General features: G+C 36.6%; 1 protein-coding gene across 1 annotated transcript in view; it reads right to left on the bottom strand.

Annotated features, from left to right (window-relative positions):
- Positions 1 to 1,672: 1,672 nt before the first annotated feature.
- Positions 1,673 to 21,903, bottom strand: part of TINAG (tubulointerstitial nephritis antigen) — a 39,073-nt gene continuing 18,842 nt past the window's right edge. The window contains exons 7-11 of the mRNA XM_059468500.1: positions 19,612 to 19,792; positions 19,144 to 19,189; positions 14,624 to 14,729; positions 3,592 to 3,637; positions 1,673 to 2,459 (exon numbers count right to left, since the gene is read on the bottom strand). Coding sequence (XP_059324483.1) covers positions 2,343 to 2,459; positions 3,592 to 3,637; positions 14,624 to 14,729; positions 19,144 to 19,189; positions 19,612 to 19,792 — 496 coding nt within the window. The 3' untranslated portion in view covers positions 1,673 to 2,342. The remainder of the gene's footprint in view (positions 2,460 to 3,591; positions 3,638 to 14,623; positions 14,730 to 19,143; positions 19,190 to 19,611; positions 19,793 to 21,903) is intronic.

The following is a 21,903-nucleotide window of genomic DNA, read 5'->3' as shown; positions in this document are numbered from 1 at the left end:
AGATGTAAGTTCATTTAGGAAACAGTTTCCAAATGGTAGGTATAGCGTTAAGTGACCAAGTGCAAGTTCCTGTCACATCTCTACTAAAACATTGCACTGAAAATATTTACAAACATATCCTTCTCTTATTCTGATTTCTGGAAGTGTAGCTCCTCTCTTCAGGATTGCTCTTAGTTTGGCAATTTTCTGTGAAGCCTGCAACTACAGGAAAACAGTTCCCATGTTGTTCTCAGGGCTTGTGTCATCTCTGCTCTAGATTCAAATTCCTTATGTCCATGGGAGTTCTTGTTCCTCTTGTTTCAGGTTGTGTTCCCATAAAATATGTTGCACTAAGCTGCACATAAAACTTTGCACCTGTGAGTTCCAGTGCTGGCTGCCAGCTTGAGGCTGTGAACCCTCCCGAATTTCAGCATGCCCAGGGGAAGCTCTCCTTGAGGAATCTCACTCTGAGCATCCAGGACAAAGCAACTACCTTGAATTAGGAGCTTAACATCACAGACCAGATCTTAGGAAGGTCTCATAAGGAAATCAGGAGCAGCAACAGCCACTGGCAAAAGTAAAAGACACAGCTGTGCTAACCAATTTGAAGTTGAAATAAGTAATCCCCTCCAGAGTTTACTGAACTTATTTTTTCAGTGTCATTCACTTCAAATTTAAATTATACTCTTCTGAAATCTTGACATTTATGGAATCAATACATACCAAGAGGTTGGGAAATAGCTGTGCAGATGATTCAGTATATTTTTCTCTCAAGTACTGGCTTAGCTCACTAAAACTAGAAGAGTTATTTCTCTCACAGCATTTAGAGCTTCTAAAATTGCTTGTGTTACAATTTGCTACAAATTTCAAATGGTAAAGTTTTTTTTGTGTCTAAATTCAGTTTACTATATGACACTAAAGGCCACCGAAGGCTTGTTGTGCTGCAGTATGGTAATGATATTTTAACAAATGTCTTTCTTTAAGTGATGCAGCATAAATTGTCACTCAGCTTTAGGTTAAGAGAGGTTATTTCAGAGGCATGGGCACTTGTCATATACCACTGCCATGAAAACTTCTTGAATGAATTTGCTGATGACATTAGAAAACAGGTTCTTATTCTAGAAAGAATAAGCATTATTAAACACGCTGAAGGTGCACCTGAAAGTTCTTTGTTCACTGATATTTCATGGCAGCTCTTTCCCCCTACTTAGTTAATGTGCCATGGTTTCTTTCATAGATAATTTTATTCTAGTTGGCATTTGGCCTTTGGATTAATTGAAACAGAAAGGGTTAGAAATTATTTAATTTCTTCTTATGCCAATAGTTTCAATATTGATATTTTAATTAGCAAATAAGCAAAACAGTTCTCAAACTTGTCAAGATTTGCAGCAATGCTCATAGGAGGGAATGTGGGTGAAAAAGCTGCTTCTTCAGACAGAAGTAGCTGTGGAAGCATCAGGAGTTCTCTGTGCCTCATTTGCACTAGTGATCGTGGTGACCAACACCAGGAACTGAGCCTGAATTACAGATATGTCAGTCGAGACAAACACCAGGATACCTTTTCCATCTTTTTCTGTTTGCAACAGACTTGTGGGAATGTTGGCACGTTCTTGTTCTCAGATTATACAGGGAGTGGAAGGCAAGCAGTTCAGGAATTAGTCTAGTCTAAACTGAATTGAGGAGAAATTACATGTTCTTCTTTATTTTATTTTAATTAAAACTTTATTAAAATTGTACCATTTTGGTTGTGGTTGCAGGAGCAGGAACACACTCTTTCATTACAAGCTATTTTTGTATTACACTGAATGCATCAACTTTGTGGGATCTACTAGAAAAAAATTAATTTCCTGGATGAGATATTGATACATAGATACAACTTAACTACTTAGTTTTCAGTAAAGGTGGATAGGAATTCTTCAACTACAGGATCAGAACTGCTTACATTTCTTTGGAATTTATTATCCAGTACAACCATGAGCTGTCTGAGCCAATTTTCTTTGGAAGAGCACCTAATATTTCTGAAAAAATTTCTGGTCAGGATATATATATTGTAAAGAGATTAATACTAACACGGTAACTCCATTTCTTTCAGGCATTGTTCAGTGAGGAGGGAGCTTCCTGCTCTGTGAGACATCAAGGTTTTCAGTAGTCCTGGATGTAACATGCTTTTAGTCTAAAGGGTTTTTTGTACCTGGTGAGATCCAGGTGTGCTGTGACGTCTGCAGTGTGTTCAAGTCAGGAAGACCTCATGAGGGCTATTAGAAAGGTAACTGAGAGAGAAAACATCATTTTTTCCCCCATAAAGACTCAATATACAACGATGGAAAGAATAGATACATCAAGCAGAGTATGGTACAGCTAAACTATGGTTGTCCCAAAGTAGCTAAAATCAGCTTCTCAATATCACACTCATTTTGTCCGCGAAGAATCCTAAAATAACCATTTTCTCCCCAGGATTTTCCCCAGGAATTTGCAGCAATCTAGAAGTAAACAAAACAGAAAAAAAATCTATTTTAATTTTAAAATATTATTTTAAAATGCAGGGTGTAAAATGCAAAATTAATAATTTGTGTTAACTTCCTCTTTAAGGAACAGATTCTCTCAGATTGGGTGCACTGAGAATTAGTGTTTGTCTTTTTCTGATTTCGAATAATTTTTTCCTTTTTCAGTTTGATCAAAATTTAAGTTCCAAAATCAGGGTTAGTAAAAATGGAATAGTATTTCTACAAGACAGTTTGATACATTGAAGCAGAAATCATTACATGAATATTCATATATTTACTGCTGAAAGTGGTTATTGAAACAACAATGGTCAGAATTCCAACTAATCTGTCAGAGATGCACCAAAGATATATATACATATATATATATATATATATATATATAGATACATAAAAGCTGAGTTTAAAAGAATGACGTTTTATTCAGGTAGCTATTGATTGATATATTAAGAAACTTATTTTCTGATGAAGTGTCAGTAGTCTCAGTAGGTTTTGCCTTTGATATCAATGAAACTATCTCCCACAAGCCCTGCCATCAGCTGTGTAAACATCAAAGTACCTTCAGATGAACACAGGAATAATGGGATGAGCTGTTAGTCATAGTCCAAGTGATAAAATTTGACTTATTCTAAATGGCTTAAAGGAAATGTTCTTAGTTTGATTGGTTTTAGTTTTGAGGGGCTTATTCTGATGGCTGGATAACAATTTCCAACACTGTTTAAACAGAAAATTTGTCTTTTCCAAATATTTTAACAATTACTATTGATTAATTTTACTGACTTTCATTTGCAGACATCAAAAAGAACAGACTCTTCATAGAAATTTTAATAACATTTGAAAAATTGAATAAGATTTGAAACAGAAAAGGCAGTGTAGGAAAAACCACAGGTATAGGTGGGATGAAGCAGGCTTTGAAATTGAGTTAGGTGATGCGATAGTTTGAGGGTCAGCATGATAAAAGTTGCCAGAGAGGGAACAGAATTACATAGGACACTTTAAGGTGAAGGAAAAAAATCGATGCAGAGAGAGTAAAGAAGTAGATTTTAGATTATCTCTGCTGTTGAGATATTTTTTCATCTGCTTCAAAACACTGTCCCAAGTATTCACTTACCCAAAACTTCTGTTTCTGTCCATTTTTGTCAGGTAATGCTCCCCACCTTTTAGAAAAGAATGTTATTTTGATGAAACAAGCAGTAAGAAAACACAAGCATTAGCTGTAATCATTATCAGTGTCGGAACAAATCCTGAGTAACAAACTCTGATGATTCAAGTGAGGTTACCTGCTGACTTGCTAACCACAAGTCAAATTGCCATTAGTTATTACAAAAAGTTAACACAAATCTAGTTTTAGTTTTTCATTGCAAAAACCTGTTTTCATTGACAGAATCTCTCTTCTGGAGAGCTTGCCTGATGAACTGAACTGTGTAGGAATATTGAAACTATTGTGATCATATTTCTTCAAATCAACTGGAGATCCCTAGCCACATTTTTGTTAAAAGTCTCATCCAGCACCTTTACAGAAATAGCTGGTGGGTTGGGACTGAAAATATTCCTAGCTTTTCTCAGATTAAATTGGATTGCTGACAGCCTAATCTGTTTCATTGAGGGGGGGAGGTGTTGGTGATTTTGTCATCTTTGAGGGCATGCTAACTTTTGTGGAAATATCTGTGAAATCATACAAGAAATTTTCCCAACCTGCCAAGTGATAGGATTTTCACAGAGGTATAGCTGTAGCTGAACTGCTTAGTATTATGATTTTTAGGTCTCACTTTATACACAGGGAGGAAGTTCCAACCCAATCACCTGGATGTATTTCAGTGAGCAAGAATTGCACTGCACACCTTAGGTAGTTAAGTCCACATGGGTTTTCTGCTGGACCTTAAAGAGCTCTGTCTTGTTTTTAATTTCTACAAGAAATGCTTGTCTAGTTACTATTCACAGCTCATCATGCTTGGGTGCCTATGAAAGGGCACAGATAAACAGAAAACCAAAGATATGAACTTTTAGATGGTTTTCCCCAGTGTGAAGTTAATCCTAGGGTATATCAAATGCCATTGACAGGGTGTTTACTGGTGTATATCCCATCAACGCTGCCTGTTTGAGCTGTATTTGCAGTGCTCCAGCCATTTTCAAAGGCAACCAGCAAAAATATGATGAGAAATCCCACACTGTGAATGGGGAAAATGGGATTTTTCTGTCATCCTTTTGTTTGAGCAGCAACAGTGACATCAGCTCTCCTGGGTTAACAGTGAACCATCATTCACATGGAATACCTGTGCTTTCAGCCAAAGGGAAAAAGGAAAGGAAGATAAATTGGTGACTAGCAGAGAGATGAAGTGTGGATTGTATTTGCAAGCACAAATTGTAGCTACTGATGATTAAATTCAAGGAATCATAAAAACAATATTTGCCATAATGAGCCTGGAATGCAATTATTTTTCTTTTAAAGAGGCCTCATGATGCATTTTCTTTTCATTACCACATGAGTGTTCAGGGATTTTCAATAATTGCTGTTTCTTTGCCAAATATTTCGGATACAATCTGTCATGATCATAATTTTTTTTAAAAAGTTGTAGGCTTTTGAATTTCATATCAGATTCAGATTTACTTCTTTACTCGTTACTATTTTACTAAAAATATACATCAGCTGTAATGTGAAAATCCAATATTTACATTAGTCTCAAAGACAGAAAATTGCCTTGAATTGAAATTCATGTACTCCTGCATTTCATACTACACATAATTTCTCCTGCTTGCTTGAGTATGACGATATCCCACAGGGTCACATTCCTGTGATTAAATGTTTTTCTAACATTTGTTGTTTTCTAAAAGAGTCAACTTCTAATTTCATACATTGACAGGAATTAATCGATTCTTAGAAATGTTTCTAAATAAAAGAAGACTTATAAGCCATGATAGAAAAGGAAACTTTTTTTTTTATCCTTGACTATAACATTTCCATTAATTTAGTTTCCCAGGGTTGTATCATCATAGGTACATAGGCACTTGAGATATGCATTTTATTTACAGTTTGGAAAGAAGACCTGCTTTCTCATTAATCAATGTCTATGGGTATTCATCAAATACTCTAAATTAAAGTAAATTAAAATCTAGAGTGCAGCCAGCAGGTCAGAAGAAGTGATGGATTTCCTTTTTTTGGGACTGCCACTGTGTCCAGTGCCCAGTCCTGAGCTTTCCCACACAGGAAAAGCATAAACAAGCTGGCAAGAGACCAGCAGGAATCCAGTGAGATGTTTGGAGCACATGATGTATGAGGAGAGGCTGAGGGACCTGGCTTTGTACAGCCCTCAGGAGAGAAGGCTCAGGGCAGGTATTTGTTGTCTTCTCTCCAAAGGGTGGGTAAAGAGAAGACAGAACAGACTCCTCTGATATGTTTTGGTGGTCCCCCCACTGCTCCCCTTCTACATCCCCTACTTGAACTTCAGTCTCCAGTGGAGGTAGTGATGGCTGCATCCAGCTAACTCTAGACAGCATTCCTGATCATCTTCCCTGCAGAGCAGCAGCTCAGAGAAATAAAAAAAAAAAAAAAAAAAGCATAATCCTGGAGGAGTTTCATGAGTAACTGAACTCCCAGTGGAATTGGTTACCAAGTGGAATTGACAGAGACTTCTTGAAAGTGACACGTTCTTGGACAGCATCCATTAGAGAACAATATTGTATTTTCTGGAAGATTACCAAAACAACCTAATCACACTCTTTTGTTTGCTTTTGTGATTGTTCCAGCTTGATATTTACTCCAAATGAATGCCATTTTAAAAGCAAAGAGATTTTGGATCTTATTGGACTTGTACAGACAGGGAAATTCTCAGGGTTATTTTTGCAAAGCTTTAGGTCACTAATGTCCCTACCTTTGGTATTTTTTAGAAACCCTTTCAACCTTATGTCCTAGTTTCCACTAGAGTAGAGGGTTTTGGTTTTTCTCTCAGTATTTTTTACAGTACTGTGATTTGAATTTGGAATGAGGGTGATGTTGATAACACACTGATTTTTCAGGTTTTGCTAAGTAAGGACTTTTTTATCCTTTTGTCTCATGCTTTAACAGTGAAGAGGAATGCAAAATAAACTAGGAGGCACCCTAACTGGGACAGGTGGCTGGAAGTGACCAGAAGCATATTCCACACCACAGAACTCATGCCCAGTATATAAACTGGGGGAAGTTACCAGAAACGCGTCCAATCTGGGTTCAGGAAGGGGGTTCTGGTGTCGGTCAGCAATTGCATCATACAGCACTTCTTTTTCCCTTTTTGTTATCATTTGCCATTATTATAGTATTTTACATTCCTTTTGATTATTAAACTGATCTTATCTCAATCTACAAGTTTGACTTCGATTTTATCCCCCATTCCACTGGGGTGTGTGGGGAGAGAGAAGTTGTTGAGAGAGTGACTGCTTAGTTTCCAGTTGGGCTTAAATCATGACACTATTTCATATCCAAACTTCCTGGTTTTATTTAGAAGAAAAAGAAGAGATTTTTAAGAAATCATTAAGAATATCTGTTTATCAATTACCGAAAATTACTTTTGAAAGGGAGTTTTCTTCTCTCTGGCAAAAATATTCTGTGAGATATACTCCACTTAGCTTTTCCAAAAGAAACTATCATGATCTTCAATCAAAAATAACCTTGAAATTAAAAAAAGTAATTTCACAGAACTGCATTCAATCCCCTTCAGGAAAAAAAGTAAGCAATGTGTTTCCATTTACTCCAAGGAAACCTGCTCCAAGTGACTCTGTGAAAAGAATTTTGTTGCTATTTCAGATAAGTGGATGAGTTCTTGTGGTCTCATATAAAATTATTTTCATAATTTTGTGTCCAATTTTATATAGTAGAAGCACCTTAACCGTCCTTTTCAGTAAAAAGTTTCCCTTGACATTAACTCTGTAGGAGCAAGCCCTGAATATACAACTCTGCCTGACAGGTAAAAAACTAGAATACAAAGACTGTTTCAGTAGTATTACAGAGAACATGTTCATAACACACTGTTTTTTTACTAAAAAAATACATCAGCTGTAATTTTTTATTGGAAATTGGTTTTATTTTAACATTTCCCAGTTTGTTTTTCAATAAACTACCCCACTAAAATTTTGGTGGATTTCACGAGGAAAGCATAAAGAAAGCTATCAGGAAAAAATGTAAGCTGAAAATTAATCATCAAATAAAATAATAAAAAATGGGAAATATAACCTAACACAAGAAAAATGCTATCAGCAGTGGCTTCAAAACTATGGTGTTTTGGCAGGTCACAGAAACTAGGTTCAAGGGTGCTTACACCCACTTTTGTAGGTAAAATGCTCTTGACAGCAAATACAGTGAAGATTTCTCAAGATTGTGCTAAATAATGTTATACAAAATGTCTCCTTAAGACTGAAGGTATGAACAGAAAACAAATATGGCCTTAAAAATAAAGAGGAATGGCAGGTTTTAGATCTCAAACTAATTTCTGCAGATTAGCTGTTATTAGTAGAAGTCAATACTTTGCATTAACCAAGGATTTAAACTGCTTGCTGGACATAAATATATGCTGTCCAAAAACTTCTCATCTCAGTTTCTTCCTGGACTTGATTGTATATCTATCATAATGCTACCCGAGAAAGGAGTTGTAATTATTGTGGGTCATGTCCTGTTCTTAGTGCTGGTTCACAACAGCCTAGTACACTTCAAAAATTAGCAATTTTATCTATTCAATTAGATAAATCTTGTATTAAAAATAAATCTTATTCTTGTATTAAAAATAAGAAGGTTAGGGTCACTAACTTATGTTCACCACAAGAAAAAGCTTCTTAGAAAGTGGTTGCTGGAATTTGAAATTGTAGTTTTGCATAGACTTTTCAACATGAGAGGTGAGTCAAATTGAGCCAGTGAGCCAAGAGTTAAATCACTCCCACAGATGCCACAGACCTACTGTAATGAATCGTATGAGAGATAGTCTCATGGATTTAACTGCATGAATCATCAGACACTGCATCTTTTCCCCATGATCTCCTCATGTATTTCTCTTTGCTATAAAATGTTTGAGTGTTGCTGTTTAATTTTTAACTTCAATACCTGATGTTGATTGTCTGACAGTGAAAAAGTAATTATTTTTCCCCATGAAAGAAGAAGGGAACTCAAGCCCGGGTTTCTTTGTTCAGGAACAAAACAGTTTGGGTTATGACTCTGGATGTTTAAAATGTTACTTGTTTGTAGTTATTTTGAGTGGCAGATCGAGTGAGGACAACTAAGAGAAAAATATAGAGAAAAACAATCTCCAAAGCCAAAACCCCAGATATCACTAACAGTAGTCAAAACTTTGGACTTTGGACAGATGAATCATTTAATTATGTATTAAATCTCAGAATGTTGTTGCTCCGTCTGGCTGTCTCCTCAACATTAAACCACAAGCTCTTTGCCTCACATATCAATTTTATCTCCATTAGTATGGCTTTTTGTGTTAAACATTCAACCAATGTTTTTTCAGGGCATAGAAATTTCAGTTTAGTAGCTGGCCAAGCCACTTAATCTGCTGCATTATTCCATTTGAATCTTTCAGTGAATTGCTAATTAAAATAGAGGGGAAATGTGTTTCCAGCTAATGTACATCTCAGTGTCCTCTTATTAAAGCCTTTTGTCATTCTGAGCTCCTTCCAAGCGTTGAAAATCTATCTTGTTCATGAAAGATTATCAAGGTTTTTAATAACATTTGTTTGCTTCCTCCAAGCCCTAAAATGATAGTACATAGATTTAATTGCAGCCAAAGGCATGGGCTTTTGAGACCTGCCTGGATTTTTCAGTGTCATGGCTTCAGCAGTTGCAGCTTTTTAGTGAGGTATGGATCATATATTGTAGCTTGGCACTGATACTAAAGGGATTCAGAAATAAAAGTCTGAGAGATTTTTCTGAACAAGCTGCAAACATTCAGGATGGGTACTTTACTTCACTAACTTTGAAAAGTATTTGTTTGAACTAGAACCACAGCTAATCCATCCAATGTACTTCCTTGACTGAGCTGTACTTTCCTTACCAGACTATGACATTTTATACCAACAAATCTTCCCCAGGTTTTCTTTTCCTATAGACATTACATTTCTTTTCCTAGATGGAACTAAGAAAACCAGAAGACTAGAAAGAAGAGAAAATAAAATTTAAAAAACCCAGCCAACCAACCAACAACAACAACAAAAAAATTGCAGAGAATCTGGTGGAGAGCAAATATATCAGGTTTGATCAGAAATCCTAGCTTAAATGTACAGATCTGAAAGAAATCTACCATCAAGTTAATCTTTGATGTGAATTTAGTCTTTTTTTATTAAGAGACCTTGAGATAAAATTGACAGTTTTGTATGTCATTTTTCAGCCATCAATCTTCTTTAAATAGGAACATGCCAATGAAAAAATGAAAATTACCAAACTAATAGTTTGTCCTTTTTAGTCCCACTTGCCCTTTTCAGTTTTCACAGAATCACAGAATCACAGAATTTCTGGGTTAGAAGAGACCTTTAAGATCATTGAGTCCAACCCATGTTCTAACACCTCAACTAGATCATGGCAGCAAGTGCCACATCCAGTCTTTTTTTAAACACATCGAAGGATGGTGACTCCACCACCTCCCTGGATAGATGATTCCAGTATTTGACCACTCTTTCTGTGAAAAACTTCCTCCTTAATTCTAGCCTGGATCTCCCTTGGTGCAGCTTGAGATCAGGGGGTTTATTGAACACAAAACTAGCTCAAGAACAAAGAGAGGTAAAATGAAGGTGCCAAGGTGAGCAGGAGTGTGTTGAGGCTGGGGCAGGGAGGTGGGTTTGGCTGTAAAGTAGCCATCCTGCCCTACCCATGGAAAAGCTTTGGTGGGTGGCTCTTTAACTGATTTTCATTCTGGTGTCATTAAGAGCTGTAATTGTGGATGTATGGATTCATGAATGCATGTATGGACATACACACATACATATGCATGATTCTGAAAATACTGTCTTACTATAATATTATGCACCAGTCATTTTGGTTTTAAGCAACTTTAAGGTGTCATTCCATGTGGGATTTCTGTAATCTAACCTAGAATTTTTCATTTTAGTTATTTAAGTGTGATGTTATCCCACAGATTTTATTATAGTCTATAAGGAGAAATCAGATCAAACAAATTCAGCTCACCTTTAGATAATTGAGCTAGAGCAGATGAATATCTATAAAAGATAAAGGAAACATGCAGAGGCATAGGAGTGTAACTTTACTACATTAAAACTTCGCTGTTATGTATCCCAGTCTCCATTACTCACTTTTTCTGCTTAAATCCCTGTGTCTAGAATAGACACAGAAACTGCCTGAGAGATCATGCTCTCTTCAAGTATCAGTGGGTCAGTCCATCCTGCCTTCAGATTACTGAAAGCCCTATTTCACTAGACAGACTGACCAAACCCAAACACTCTGCTACCCACAACAGCCTCCACCTGGCTCTTCCACACTTTTCTTTCTTCCTTCCATGCTATTCTGTCTTTTCATATTCTCTCCCTGAGCCCGAGATCCCACAGTACCTCACAGTACTGCACTGGGAGATAGACTCCCAGTCTTGTCACAGCTGGTTTTATAAATAAACCTTTGATAGAAAATAACTTGCAATTTCCCCTTTGCAGAACAAGGGAAGCCAGTCTAAACATTTAAAATCCTTCTGGTCCAATGATCAATTGGGCAGTTTGTATGTACATTTCTGGTTTTGTACAAATAGCTCTTGCAAGCGCCACCAAAATGTTTTTGCATTTTATCACTCCATTGCCTTATATGTTGCACAATTCAGGAGCAATTTAAGGCATTTTCAAAAATGTTTCTGAGATATTACAAATATCAGCTTAATAGGGTCTGTCATTATTATGGCTGGCTTTTACAAGCATTGAATGTCTTTTATGGAAGGGATTATAAATAAAAATAAGCCTACCATAAACCTCAGCCCACAAAAAACTGCATATTTTATCCTATCTATCAGCATATCTCTGCTCCTTTTTGTCTCCCTAGGAGCCATCTCAGCTAAGCAAAATGCAAATATTCATCAGTATTTTTATCTGAAGTACAACTATGATGAGATTCTCATGAGTTTTTATTGAGGTCAAGGAGTCAACATTTTCTTTTGCTTCCAAGCTATATATGAATGACAAAGAACTTACACCCACAACACATATTTTGCATTCAAATTCATTGAAACTAATAAATTATATTAAAAAGTGGTGGCTTAATCCTGAAGACATTAAAATCTATACAATGAAGTGGTTTAAAGTTCATGATGCAGAATCACATTTTATGGCTGGATTTATCATTGCTAGAAACACCTAGCTTAAGGCTCCATCAGCCTCCAACTTTTTAATATCTAATTCAATTTTTACAGTTAAACAGGTCTGCAAGTATTTTATATGGCACAACCTTGGAGGTTTCAACATTTGTGCCTTAGACAATTTCAGGATTGGTAAAACTTTATACTGTTGGATCCATTGGATACTTCAGGAATATTCAAATTAAATAAATGAGTTAGGAAGAAAATGCATTCCCCCATATTAAAGTCTGAATAAGTCTGGGGTTTCATATATAATACCATCTTCAGTTTTCTTCTTTTTCCTTCACTTAAGTTCTTTTTCAGTACATCAGATCACTTGTCTTTCCTCCTTCTCAGTGTTCACCAGTGACCATTCAACACAGTCCTGTGTCTCAGCCAAGGTGTTCAGATTTTGCTTACAGTGGTCCCTTGCCTAAGGGTTGCTATATTTTCTTTTCACAGCCTGTCAGTTCCCATTTAAATCAGCATCCACTTCAGCACGGAAGTACAGAATCGTAGAATATCCTGACTAGCAAGGGACCCACAAGGATCCAACTCCTTGTGTATCCTTGGATTGAGTGGATTGAGTCCAACTCCTGGCCCTGCACAGGACACCCCAAGAGTCACACCATGTACCCGAGAGCATTGTCCAAATGCTTCTTGAACTCTGTCAGGCTGTGCTGTGACCACTGCCCTGGGGAGCTGTTCCAGTGCCCACCCACCCTCTGGGTGAAGAATCCCTTTTTAATATCCAACATAAACCTCCCTGGCACAGCTTCAGGCCATTCCCTCAGCTCCTGTCACTGTCACCACAGAGCAGAGATCAGTGCCTGCCCCTCCTCCTCCCCTCACAAGGAGCTGTGACTGCAGTGAGGTCTCCCCTCAGTCTCCTCCAGGCTGAACAGACCCAGTGACCTCAGCTGCTCCTCATACAGCCTCTTCTCAAGGCCCTTCACCATCTTTGTTGCCCTCTAATAGTTTAATAACTTTCTTTTATTGCAGTGCCTAAAATTGCCCCCAGCACTTGAAGTGAGGCTGTGCCAGTTCAGAGCAGAGAGAGACAATCCCCTCCCTTGCCTGGCTGGCAATGCTGGGCCTGATAACCCCCAGGACTGGCCTTCCTGGCCAGGACACTGCTCAGTCATATTCCTCTTTCAATCAGGTCCTTTTCTGTGGCACTGCTTTCCAGTATCTCATTTCCCAGTCTGTCTGTACATCCATGGTTGCCCCATCTCAGGAGCAGAATCTCGCACTTTGCCCTGCTGAGCTTCATATGGTTGGTACACATGGTTGGCACCTTAGTTATCTCCTCCTCTTTCCCTCCTCCACCATCACTTTGTCCCCTGGTGCTATTCTTGCATAATCACTCATCTGGGTAGGTTATTCGGCACAAAGGTGGAGCAGCTTGTCTTAGGGAGGAGTTCTCATCACCCTATGCTTGCACCAAGCGTACTTCACAGCCCTCCCAGCACCTGAACTCAGCCTCACAGCAGCTCATTCCAGAGCTAAAGTATTCAAATTGCACTGCACATTTTACTGTCTAATGTTATTGGTTTCTCACCTCTGTTACCTTAAATACAGATAAAAAAACCAACACTTACCATCTGTCCTCCATAAATATATTTTCCTACTTTAGTGCCCCATTTTTCTACACTAAATTCCAGTTTCTCTTTTTCATTGCTGCTCAATATTCTCGATAATCATATGTTTGGGAGTTTTTCCTTTATTTGCCTGAGTCAATACTTTTTGCAGCAATATCAAAGATGATCTGGCATAAGCCTGCTGCATCTCTTTGCTTCTATGCCACTGTCAAGCACACTCTTGTAATCTATAGGCAGCAGTTTCCACATCCATGAAGGGCATTCCCATGCCCTTCATGAAGATGTCTTCACTAAGATCACAAGCACAAAATTAACCTTATTTTGCAATTTTATGTTCTTGAAGTACTTGTTGAAAATACTCTCAGTAATTTTCCTAGCACACATGGAATCATTACTTATATGATATTCTAGACCACTGATAAAATATTTTCTTGAAATTCTACAGTCATTTTTATGTGTATTCACTCATTGATTTAATAAAAATTCATCCTTGCATACTCCCTTCAGGGCAAAGAATGAAGCCTTGTGGTGTGTTCAGTAATTCAAGCATATGCGCTATTTGACGCTTGTCTTCTTAACATAGTGGCCTGGTCTACATTTGAGAGGAAATCCACTAGTGCACTACACACATGCTTCTGAAGCAGTTTTCCAAATAAAATCAGCAGCATCTCAGCAGCAGTTGGTTTCTTTTCAGGGCACAGAAAGCCTAGAGTGCTGTGCCAGTAAACTATGCCATTTAAGTGGGAGGTCACTGTCAATTTTCATGTTTCTATTTGCATTCTCTTTGGCGGCATATTTTAAGAAAATGATATTAACTTTGTTCACAACTTGGAATATTTGTGAATACCCAACCAAGTATTTTTATATGGTATGTGTATATGTATATGTATATGTACATGTATATATATTTTTAATATATGTGTGCGTGTATGTGGGTTTTAACTATATATATATATATGGGGCTAAATGGTTTATTCTATAAACATTATGTTTGATGGTTTTGAACAAATATAAGAGTAGATTAAGAGATGATGGGTCTACACCTCTTTTCAATACTCTCTAAAATTCATAGACAAGGAAAAAATGAAACATCAGTCCTATGCTGATGAGCTGAAACATCAGTCCTATGCTGGGAGCTAGCAGTGTTCCATCTGTGACAGTCAAATCTTTGGTTTACAGACTGGTCATTGACATTTTATTACACTCATGACTGGCAGAGAAAAAGGGTAAAAGAATGTGCTTTACTCACCCAAGGAGTTTGACTGAATGAGTTTTCCATTTAGATCCTGCTTTCTGGGAGTGTCGATATATTCCCTCTTTGTAAAGGAAAAAATCTTCATACACTTTCATTATAGCTGAAAAACAGTAGGAAAAATCACAGTCAGCAAACATAACCTCTGTTATTCTTTCCTCCTTGCATTTTACCAGTGGAATTATTGTTGTGCATTGGATTGCATTAAGTGCACTTTGTAATTCCACTAATAACATCAATTTCTCAGAAGTATCCTGCTCTGAGTGAACCAATGGAAATACTTCAACAAAGTTCTCTCTATGGTCTCTTATCAAGTTTGTCAGTTTTCCTTGTCATGGAATCTCCCTCTCACTGACTTCTTCCAATGCACTAAGAGGAAATATTGCCTCGTGAAGGCTTACATAAATTTTGAAATCTAATTCAATAAAATTAATTTCCACAAGGTTCATATATAAACTACTCAGTTCAGACTAGCATCTGCATATTCAAGAAAAGCATTTAACAGAAAATGTATATCCTGTGAAATACAGTGGAGTGAAATGCCTTTTTCTGAAACTTAAAGTTCATCAAATACACAGTAATCTCCTTAAAGAAAACTGAATTGTTTGTATGCATATAAATCGTGACTGCTAGTTAAAAATGTGGGAAAAGTCACCCCTTTTTTCATAAAAATGTAAGGTGAAAGAGCTGATGGACTGAACTTTTGTGCAAGAAAATGAAGATTACAAGTTGCATTTTATGCCTATTTATTATTTCTTAGGAGCATCATTCGTTTATTAAGAAAATAGTTCTGGGTTTCTTTCCACATATGTTCTGCCACCATTACTACCATTTGCTTTATGGCGGGCTACCAGATCCCGAGAAATGAAAGTATTTTTCAGGTCTACATTACCTTTAGATTCCAGTGAATTAGAAGCATTAATTATAAGTTTCATTCCATTTTATTTTTAGCTTATAATTTTAACTGCCACACAGCTTAGAACATGAGAATTAGTGAAATCCAATTTCCTAAAATCATGCGCCTTGGGAGTCCCATAAAGTACAAGTCTCACTGACCATTTTTTATGTGGTTGGACCATTTATAACATACGTGCCTGGTATAGATCTGCAGTGTCAGGTAAGATGAGATCATGCTGCCATATTTTCTGTCTGGCATACTTACAAATTTCTTTTTCCTACCTGAATATTTTCATAAACTTGAAGAAAATTAACTATCTATAAAAGAACCTCTATCATATTTGGCTGAAGATATGAAACAGTCAAAAATTTTAGGGGATGAGATTTCTTAAAACATGGTTAAATGAGGCCAATTGCCTTGCCACAGACAAGCCTGATATTGTGCCCCCTCCCCATCACAGCTTGGTTGAAGCTCTGGCAATGAGACCTGCTGCTCCTGAGCAAAGGCTCTCCTTCCTCTCTGGGAAAGGGGAGTCCCATCTGATGCCAGCATGCCTGCTGCTTAGGCCATCCCATTGTCAAAACCCCCCAACGCTTTAGCTGTGACACCAGCCATGGAGCCATGATGTCTCAATGGACTCAGCCCATCTGTTTCTTCCAATCCTGCTGCCTTCAACTGTAAGTACAAAGGAGAGTACAACTTGTGCCCCAAATGAGACACATTCTTGTCTGTGAAGAGATATCATACCTAAATTTTTTCCATTGAAACAAAGTAGAAATTTTTGAAGTGTATTTCCAGAATAACTTTAGTTTATGTGATAGAATTTTATCCATGATTGTATATTATATGTACTTTGCATACCTGGGCACATGTGTACACACAGATTTTTATATGTGTGTAAATATATTTACCCATGTGCATGTAATACCTTGTAATCAGGACCTAAACAATGGTATGGTCTGGATTTAGAGTGATCTGGGTGCATGAAGTACAGGATGGACAAAGATGATGGTAATTCTAGATCTAGCACTGGAGATATTTTTATTTATCTAGTCGCTTTGTCCTGATGCAGACTCTGACTTGGACAGGACAAGGTGATCACAGTCCACCACCTAATTTTGTTCCTTCTCACATAGGAAAGACTTTGCATTTCCCAAAATGAACAGATTAATTATTAATGAATCAGAAAAGGCAGCGATTTTCATAAGATTTAGTATACTTCATGCATGGGCTACTTCAGTCATGCTGAGCTTGTCAGATCTATGCATATAGATGCAGCAGATTAAAAGATTGATTCCACTATGCATTCCCCTGCATAAAATGCTTAAATAGGATTTTTTGTCTCTTTTTAATCATACAAAGATATGAGAAATTAAAACTAGTTGCTACAAAAGGAAACCAAGTTTAGCTTATACATTAATATAGTCAAGCACTTTCTATAGATCATTTTCTTCATATTTTTACAGATTTACTTTCTTTAGCAAATATAAAAATTTTTCCCAAGATCATAACAGCTGAAATTGTAAGTTTTGTGGGGTCAAAACTGTGATGTATTGCCAGCAATGTGTTAAGCGTGTCTTTTAATTGAGACTGACTAAGGTGTCAGAGAGGATAATTTTTCTCCATCAGCCTTGTAACTGTCAGAGTATTTCCTAAAGTCCATGAAAAAAAAAAATGTATGGGCAATATTAGGATTGTCCATCTAAATGTTTTGAAATTATTGGTGAAATTTCACTATGTTTACTTGAAAATGGATTTCTTAAAATCTAGTATTTCATCTTTGAATCAAAAATTGCTAATTGTTCAGTTTCTGTACCATGTAAGACAATGATGTAGGTCGAAGAAAAATTGTCATTCAAACTTGAAAGCTGTATAACATAAAATCTTCAATTATATTCCTAAACCTACTGCTTCACAGTTGTTAAATTTTTTTTTCTTAACTTTGAATATGTCCAAAAATCCAAATCCATTCATCATCATGATCTTGAAGGGATCTTGAATATTTCCCAGCTATTAAACATTGCTTAGTACATTAGAAAATACTGTCCCTGAGCATTTTGTAAGTTTGTCAGAAATGACAAGTGAATGAATAATGGAAAACCCCTTCAGTATTTGAAGATCATTTGCAGAAAAAATATGATATGGTTTTAAAATTAGACTTTTGCCCTGGTTGCATTTTTAATATGGGAAGATAGAAGAGAGGATCAGTGACAAATTACAGGGTCATAACTGTGATTAATTTAAAACTCATATTATAGCCAAAAGAAAAAAGAACAAGTGATTTCAGTCAGTGATGCATAGTCTCGATTATATGCCGTTATGTAGATCTTGATTTTTCTACAAACAACATTACCTTAACCTGATACACAAAAGCATTATATTAAAAATAATTGAATTGTTGAGTAGCTAAATCCTAACAAATGGCTGAATATTGATTATTTCATGCGTAAAATTTAGTACTAGCAGATTTAATCTAGAAGAATATTTGAGGTTTGAAACTCTATCTTGAGGATTCTTTTTATCATTTTCTAAAACTGGCAGAAATTACTGTTTTTCCATCTAGATCAAATGGAATGTGGGAAATAATATTTTCCTTGAGCAAACAAACAAAAAAGACTGATGATGTTGATCTTGTTAAGTCTGAACTTCAGATTAATTGCAGCTGCCCACATAAAGAGCTTTAAGAAGTAATTTCAACTACATGATGCATCAAAATGAATTACATCCATCTCATAATCAAAACCATTTGAATAATAAATTGAAGATTATGATAATTCCTTATATAATTAAAGGCAGTAGAAATGCAGAAGTCACCTGAAGTAAAATTCTTTGGGTTTGCATCAGCCAGCCATCCAAGAGAGGTGGAGATCCTGCACTGTGACCATTCTCCATCATCCCAAGCCCCACATCCATCAATCTCTAGTTACACTGGCCTGGGCTGTGAGCAGGAACCTGCATTTTCAGCTGGTGCCAGCACCATACATGGCCACGAATGGATAGTATCCAGGGTAAAATAAAAAGTTTGCAATTCCCTACTCAATGCTGAGTCTCTGAGTTAAGTCTCTGTATTTCTGACCTCTAAGAGGTCAGAGATCTTCATTGCAAAGTTCAGCAGAAAAATTCAAAACTAGTAGGCGTCAACAAGAGCATTTGGGCTCTGAAATGAGAAATTCTGGGGTATTTCAGTACTGAATGATTTGCTGGAAGGCCCATATATTTCAGCATTGCCTTCAGAGGAGAGCAGGTCTGGTAGGCTGGCCTTAGCTGTGGGGGAATCAACCCCAGCCCTATGGAACCAAGTCTGGCTAACCTTTAATTCCATAAATTGCTATTTCACCAATGACCAAAGAACTGTAACGAAAAAAGGCACACAGATTTCCTGCACACACATTATGCACAAATTTTCAACACATCCAGTTCAAGGTCATTTTACTCTTTGCAGGCTCTGATGCAGCCATGCTGCCTTTAGGACCACTATTTACCCACCAAATGTCCCTACAGTGCATATGACTTGTTTCTCCACTGTGGCATATAATTTGCATTTTCTAATATTTTGATACAAGGTCATTGCACAGTCTAACTATTTCAATAATGTTATCATCCTTTAAACTTACCATACCTTGCACTGGTCCTCTCTCCTTGATTTCTTTCATTATATCAGTTTCCTGACAGGAGGTGAGAGCAGCAACAGAGAGAGCAAGGGAAGACAACAGTTATTAAATAAAATTAAAACTCATACTAATTTATCATTACATATATAGTGTAAGTATACCTTTGTAGTTGTATTTCTGCTGGAGAATATTTGGTTTACCAAATTAACAAGACCTTCAGAAACATGTTTGGGAAGAACAACTGCACTATTATGACAGCATACTTTCTTTTCTATCTCAAATTTCTATGGGACCACAAAGTATCAACTTTAAAGAGATGATGTACAACTGAGAAACTATAAAGAATTTCAACTCATAGGAAAATTCAAGGAGAACATAAAGAAAAATTCACAGCTCTAGTCTTGAAGTGAACATATTTTAACCAAACCTCAAAGGGGTGAAATTGTTGAGACAACAGATGAATTTCATTAACTTACTTTTGAGGACACTCTGTAGTGAGAGGCACACCGGTGTAACCGATTGGATTTTTCAAAAGCATTGGGACATGGCCCATTTATATGGTTTTTTCCATATTCACTTGACACATAACACTGATTTTCAGCTGATGGCCCCAGGTGTTTGTTCCAAAATGATGGATAACAAGCATATGATACAACCCTGTTCAGGTAGTTAAAAAAAAGAGTTGATAAGAAGCTCACTCAAAAATTTTTGCCATTTTACTTCAAGATTTTAATTATTTTACAACTGTCATTTATCAAGTAATACTCTTCAGAAATGTAGATGGCATATTTTCAGCTGGATGGCATTTCCTTCAATTAATATACATGATATTTATGATTAAGTTTCCATTACAGTAGTCCTCTTCCCACCCTTCTCCAAAGAGAGATAGGGTAAAAAATGTGTTTAGTAATTGTCACCTGGTACATTCATCTCATTAATGATGCGTGAAAGCTCACACTGAAAAAGATCAATAAATTACCAATGTTGTCAATGGGCTTCATTTATCAAAAATGGCTTATGAAATGGGATATGTGGAATACTGTTAGACATTTCTGAAACAATATACACATTTCTGCATTAATGCCATGCAGGCCTAGGAGAGGGTTTCTTTTACAGAGCATAATCCAATATTTTGCTGAAGCAGAATACCTTAAAATAGTCAGTCCAATAAAAAGCATTTGTATTTAAGTAGCTCATCGATTACACCAGAATTCCTGAACCTGAGGAATTGAAAACTATATTTCTACACAGTATGGAGTAAACTATGCTTGCCAGTGTATACTTAGCTGCCAGGAGCTTTACAAGATAAGCCCATATATCCTTCAGCTGTTTTGAATAAGAAATTGCATTTCACCATTAGCATTTGGTGATAGAAAATCTGAGAAATCTTTTTCTTTCTGCCCAAAGTAGAGCACATAGAGTAGCACACTGGAGCTGAGTGGTAATCCAGATGAGATCTCTTAGTTCAGAGTCACGTTTGAATCTTTTCACCAACCCCAGTTTCTGCAGCCTTGATTACCACAATTGAACAGCTTTCTGCTGAAGCACAATTTCGTATGTGCTGAAGTACAATGTCGTATGTGGTGAAGCACCAGCACACCAGTAAACATTAAAAACACTTCAAGAAGACCCTTCCATAAGAGTCATAGAAGAAAAACAGAAATAGATGTGAATATGCACAAATATAGATACATATATACAACAATAGTGTTAGAAACAAGCAGAATCCGGGGCCAACTAGGAAAACTCTGTAGTGTGTTCATACATTCTTGACAGAATTCATTTGAAGTCACGTCTATGTGTTCAATCTAATGAAATTTTTGTGGATTCATTGCATTTATGTATTTGAATTGTGAGATAAGAAAATAATCCTAAGCATTAGAATATGTTATTTGCAAGCTGGCTAATAGCAATAACACCTTTCTCATACCTACAGCTGTCAAGAGCCTGAAGTACAAATCAGATGAAGTCCTATTGTGGTTGGAAGCACTATTTACATTCATGTCTAACTTTTATACCACCTGAAAATGAAGTGTTTCTTCCTCATTCTTGATGAATATAACCTTTTTGTTTTTCTTATTAGTTAAAATAGATGCTTTCAAGAACACTTATTTCTCCCAAATTATGACTTGTAACTGAAACACTTAAAACTAATGATAATTAGTAATAGAATACATATTTATTCTTTAATTAATGGAGGAAGACAAAGTGATATTTAAACAGTGTTTCAGCTCCACTTACAGCAGATTTCACTGTTAATTGGGTGTTTAGTAATTCTGAAAAGTCAGGTCTCAGCACTTGCCTAGCTTCCTTGAGCTTTATGGAAATCTTTTTCTGACTTTACTGGGGATAGTTTAGGTCAGCACTTGATTTTTCTGAAAATCTGTCAAAAACCTGAGCTGAGCACACTCCAGAAATCAAAAACAGCAGAAACTTTAAACAGCATTGAATGATTGCTGTGATAATTTACAAGGGCCCACAGAAAATCAATGTGTTTTCTCCCTGTTGCAGGGTATGCAGATAATGACACAATGATTGCAATATAACAATTCCTAAAAATAAGTCACCTGGAAGTGTGTGGAAGCAAGCACTATTTGACAGGGCTCATTCAAAAGACACTTCTAACTTGTCTGCCATAAATTTCCAATATTTTTGCATTGTCACAGGTAAAAGGTTATGGATTATGGGGTTTACCTACAAAACTGATTAAATTATGATTCCAGTGAATCAAAACTTTTTAATTGTTGTTCTTGATATTATTTGCTCTT

The sequence above is a fragment of the Ammospiza nelsoni genome, chromosome 3 (genome assembly GCF_027579445.1).
Source record: "Ammospiza nelsoni isolate bAmmNel1 chromosome 3, bAmmNel1.pri, whole genome shotgun sequence".
NCBI classification, from domain to species: domain Eukaryota; kingdom Metazoa; phylum Chordata; class Aves; order Passeriformes; family Passerellidae; genus Ammospiza; species Ammospiza nelsoni.
This window is presented reverse-complemented; position numbering and strand designations above follow the sequence as displayed.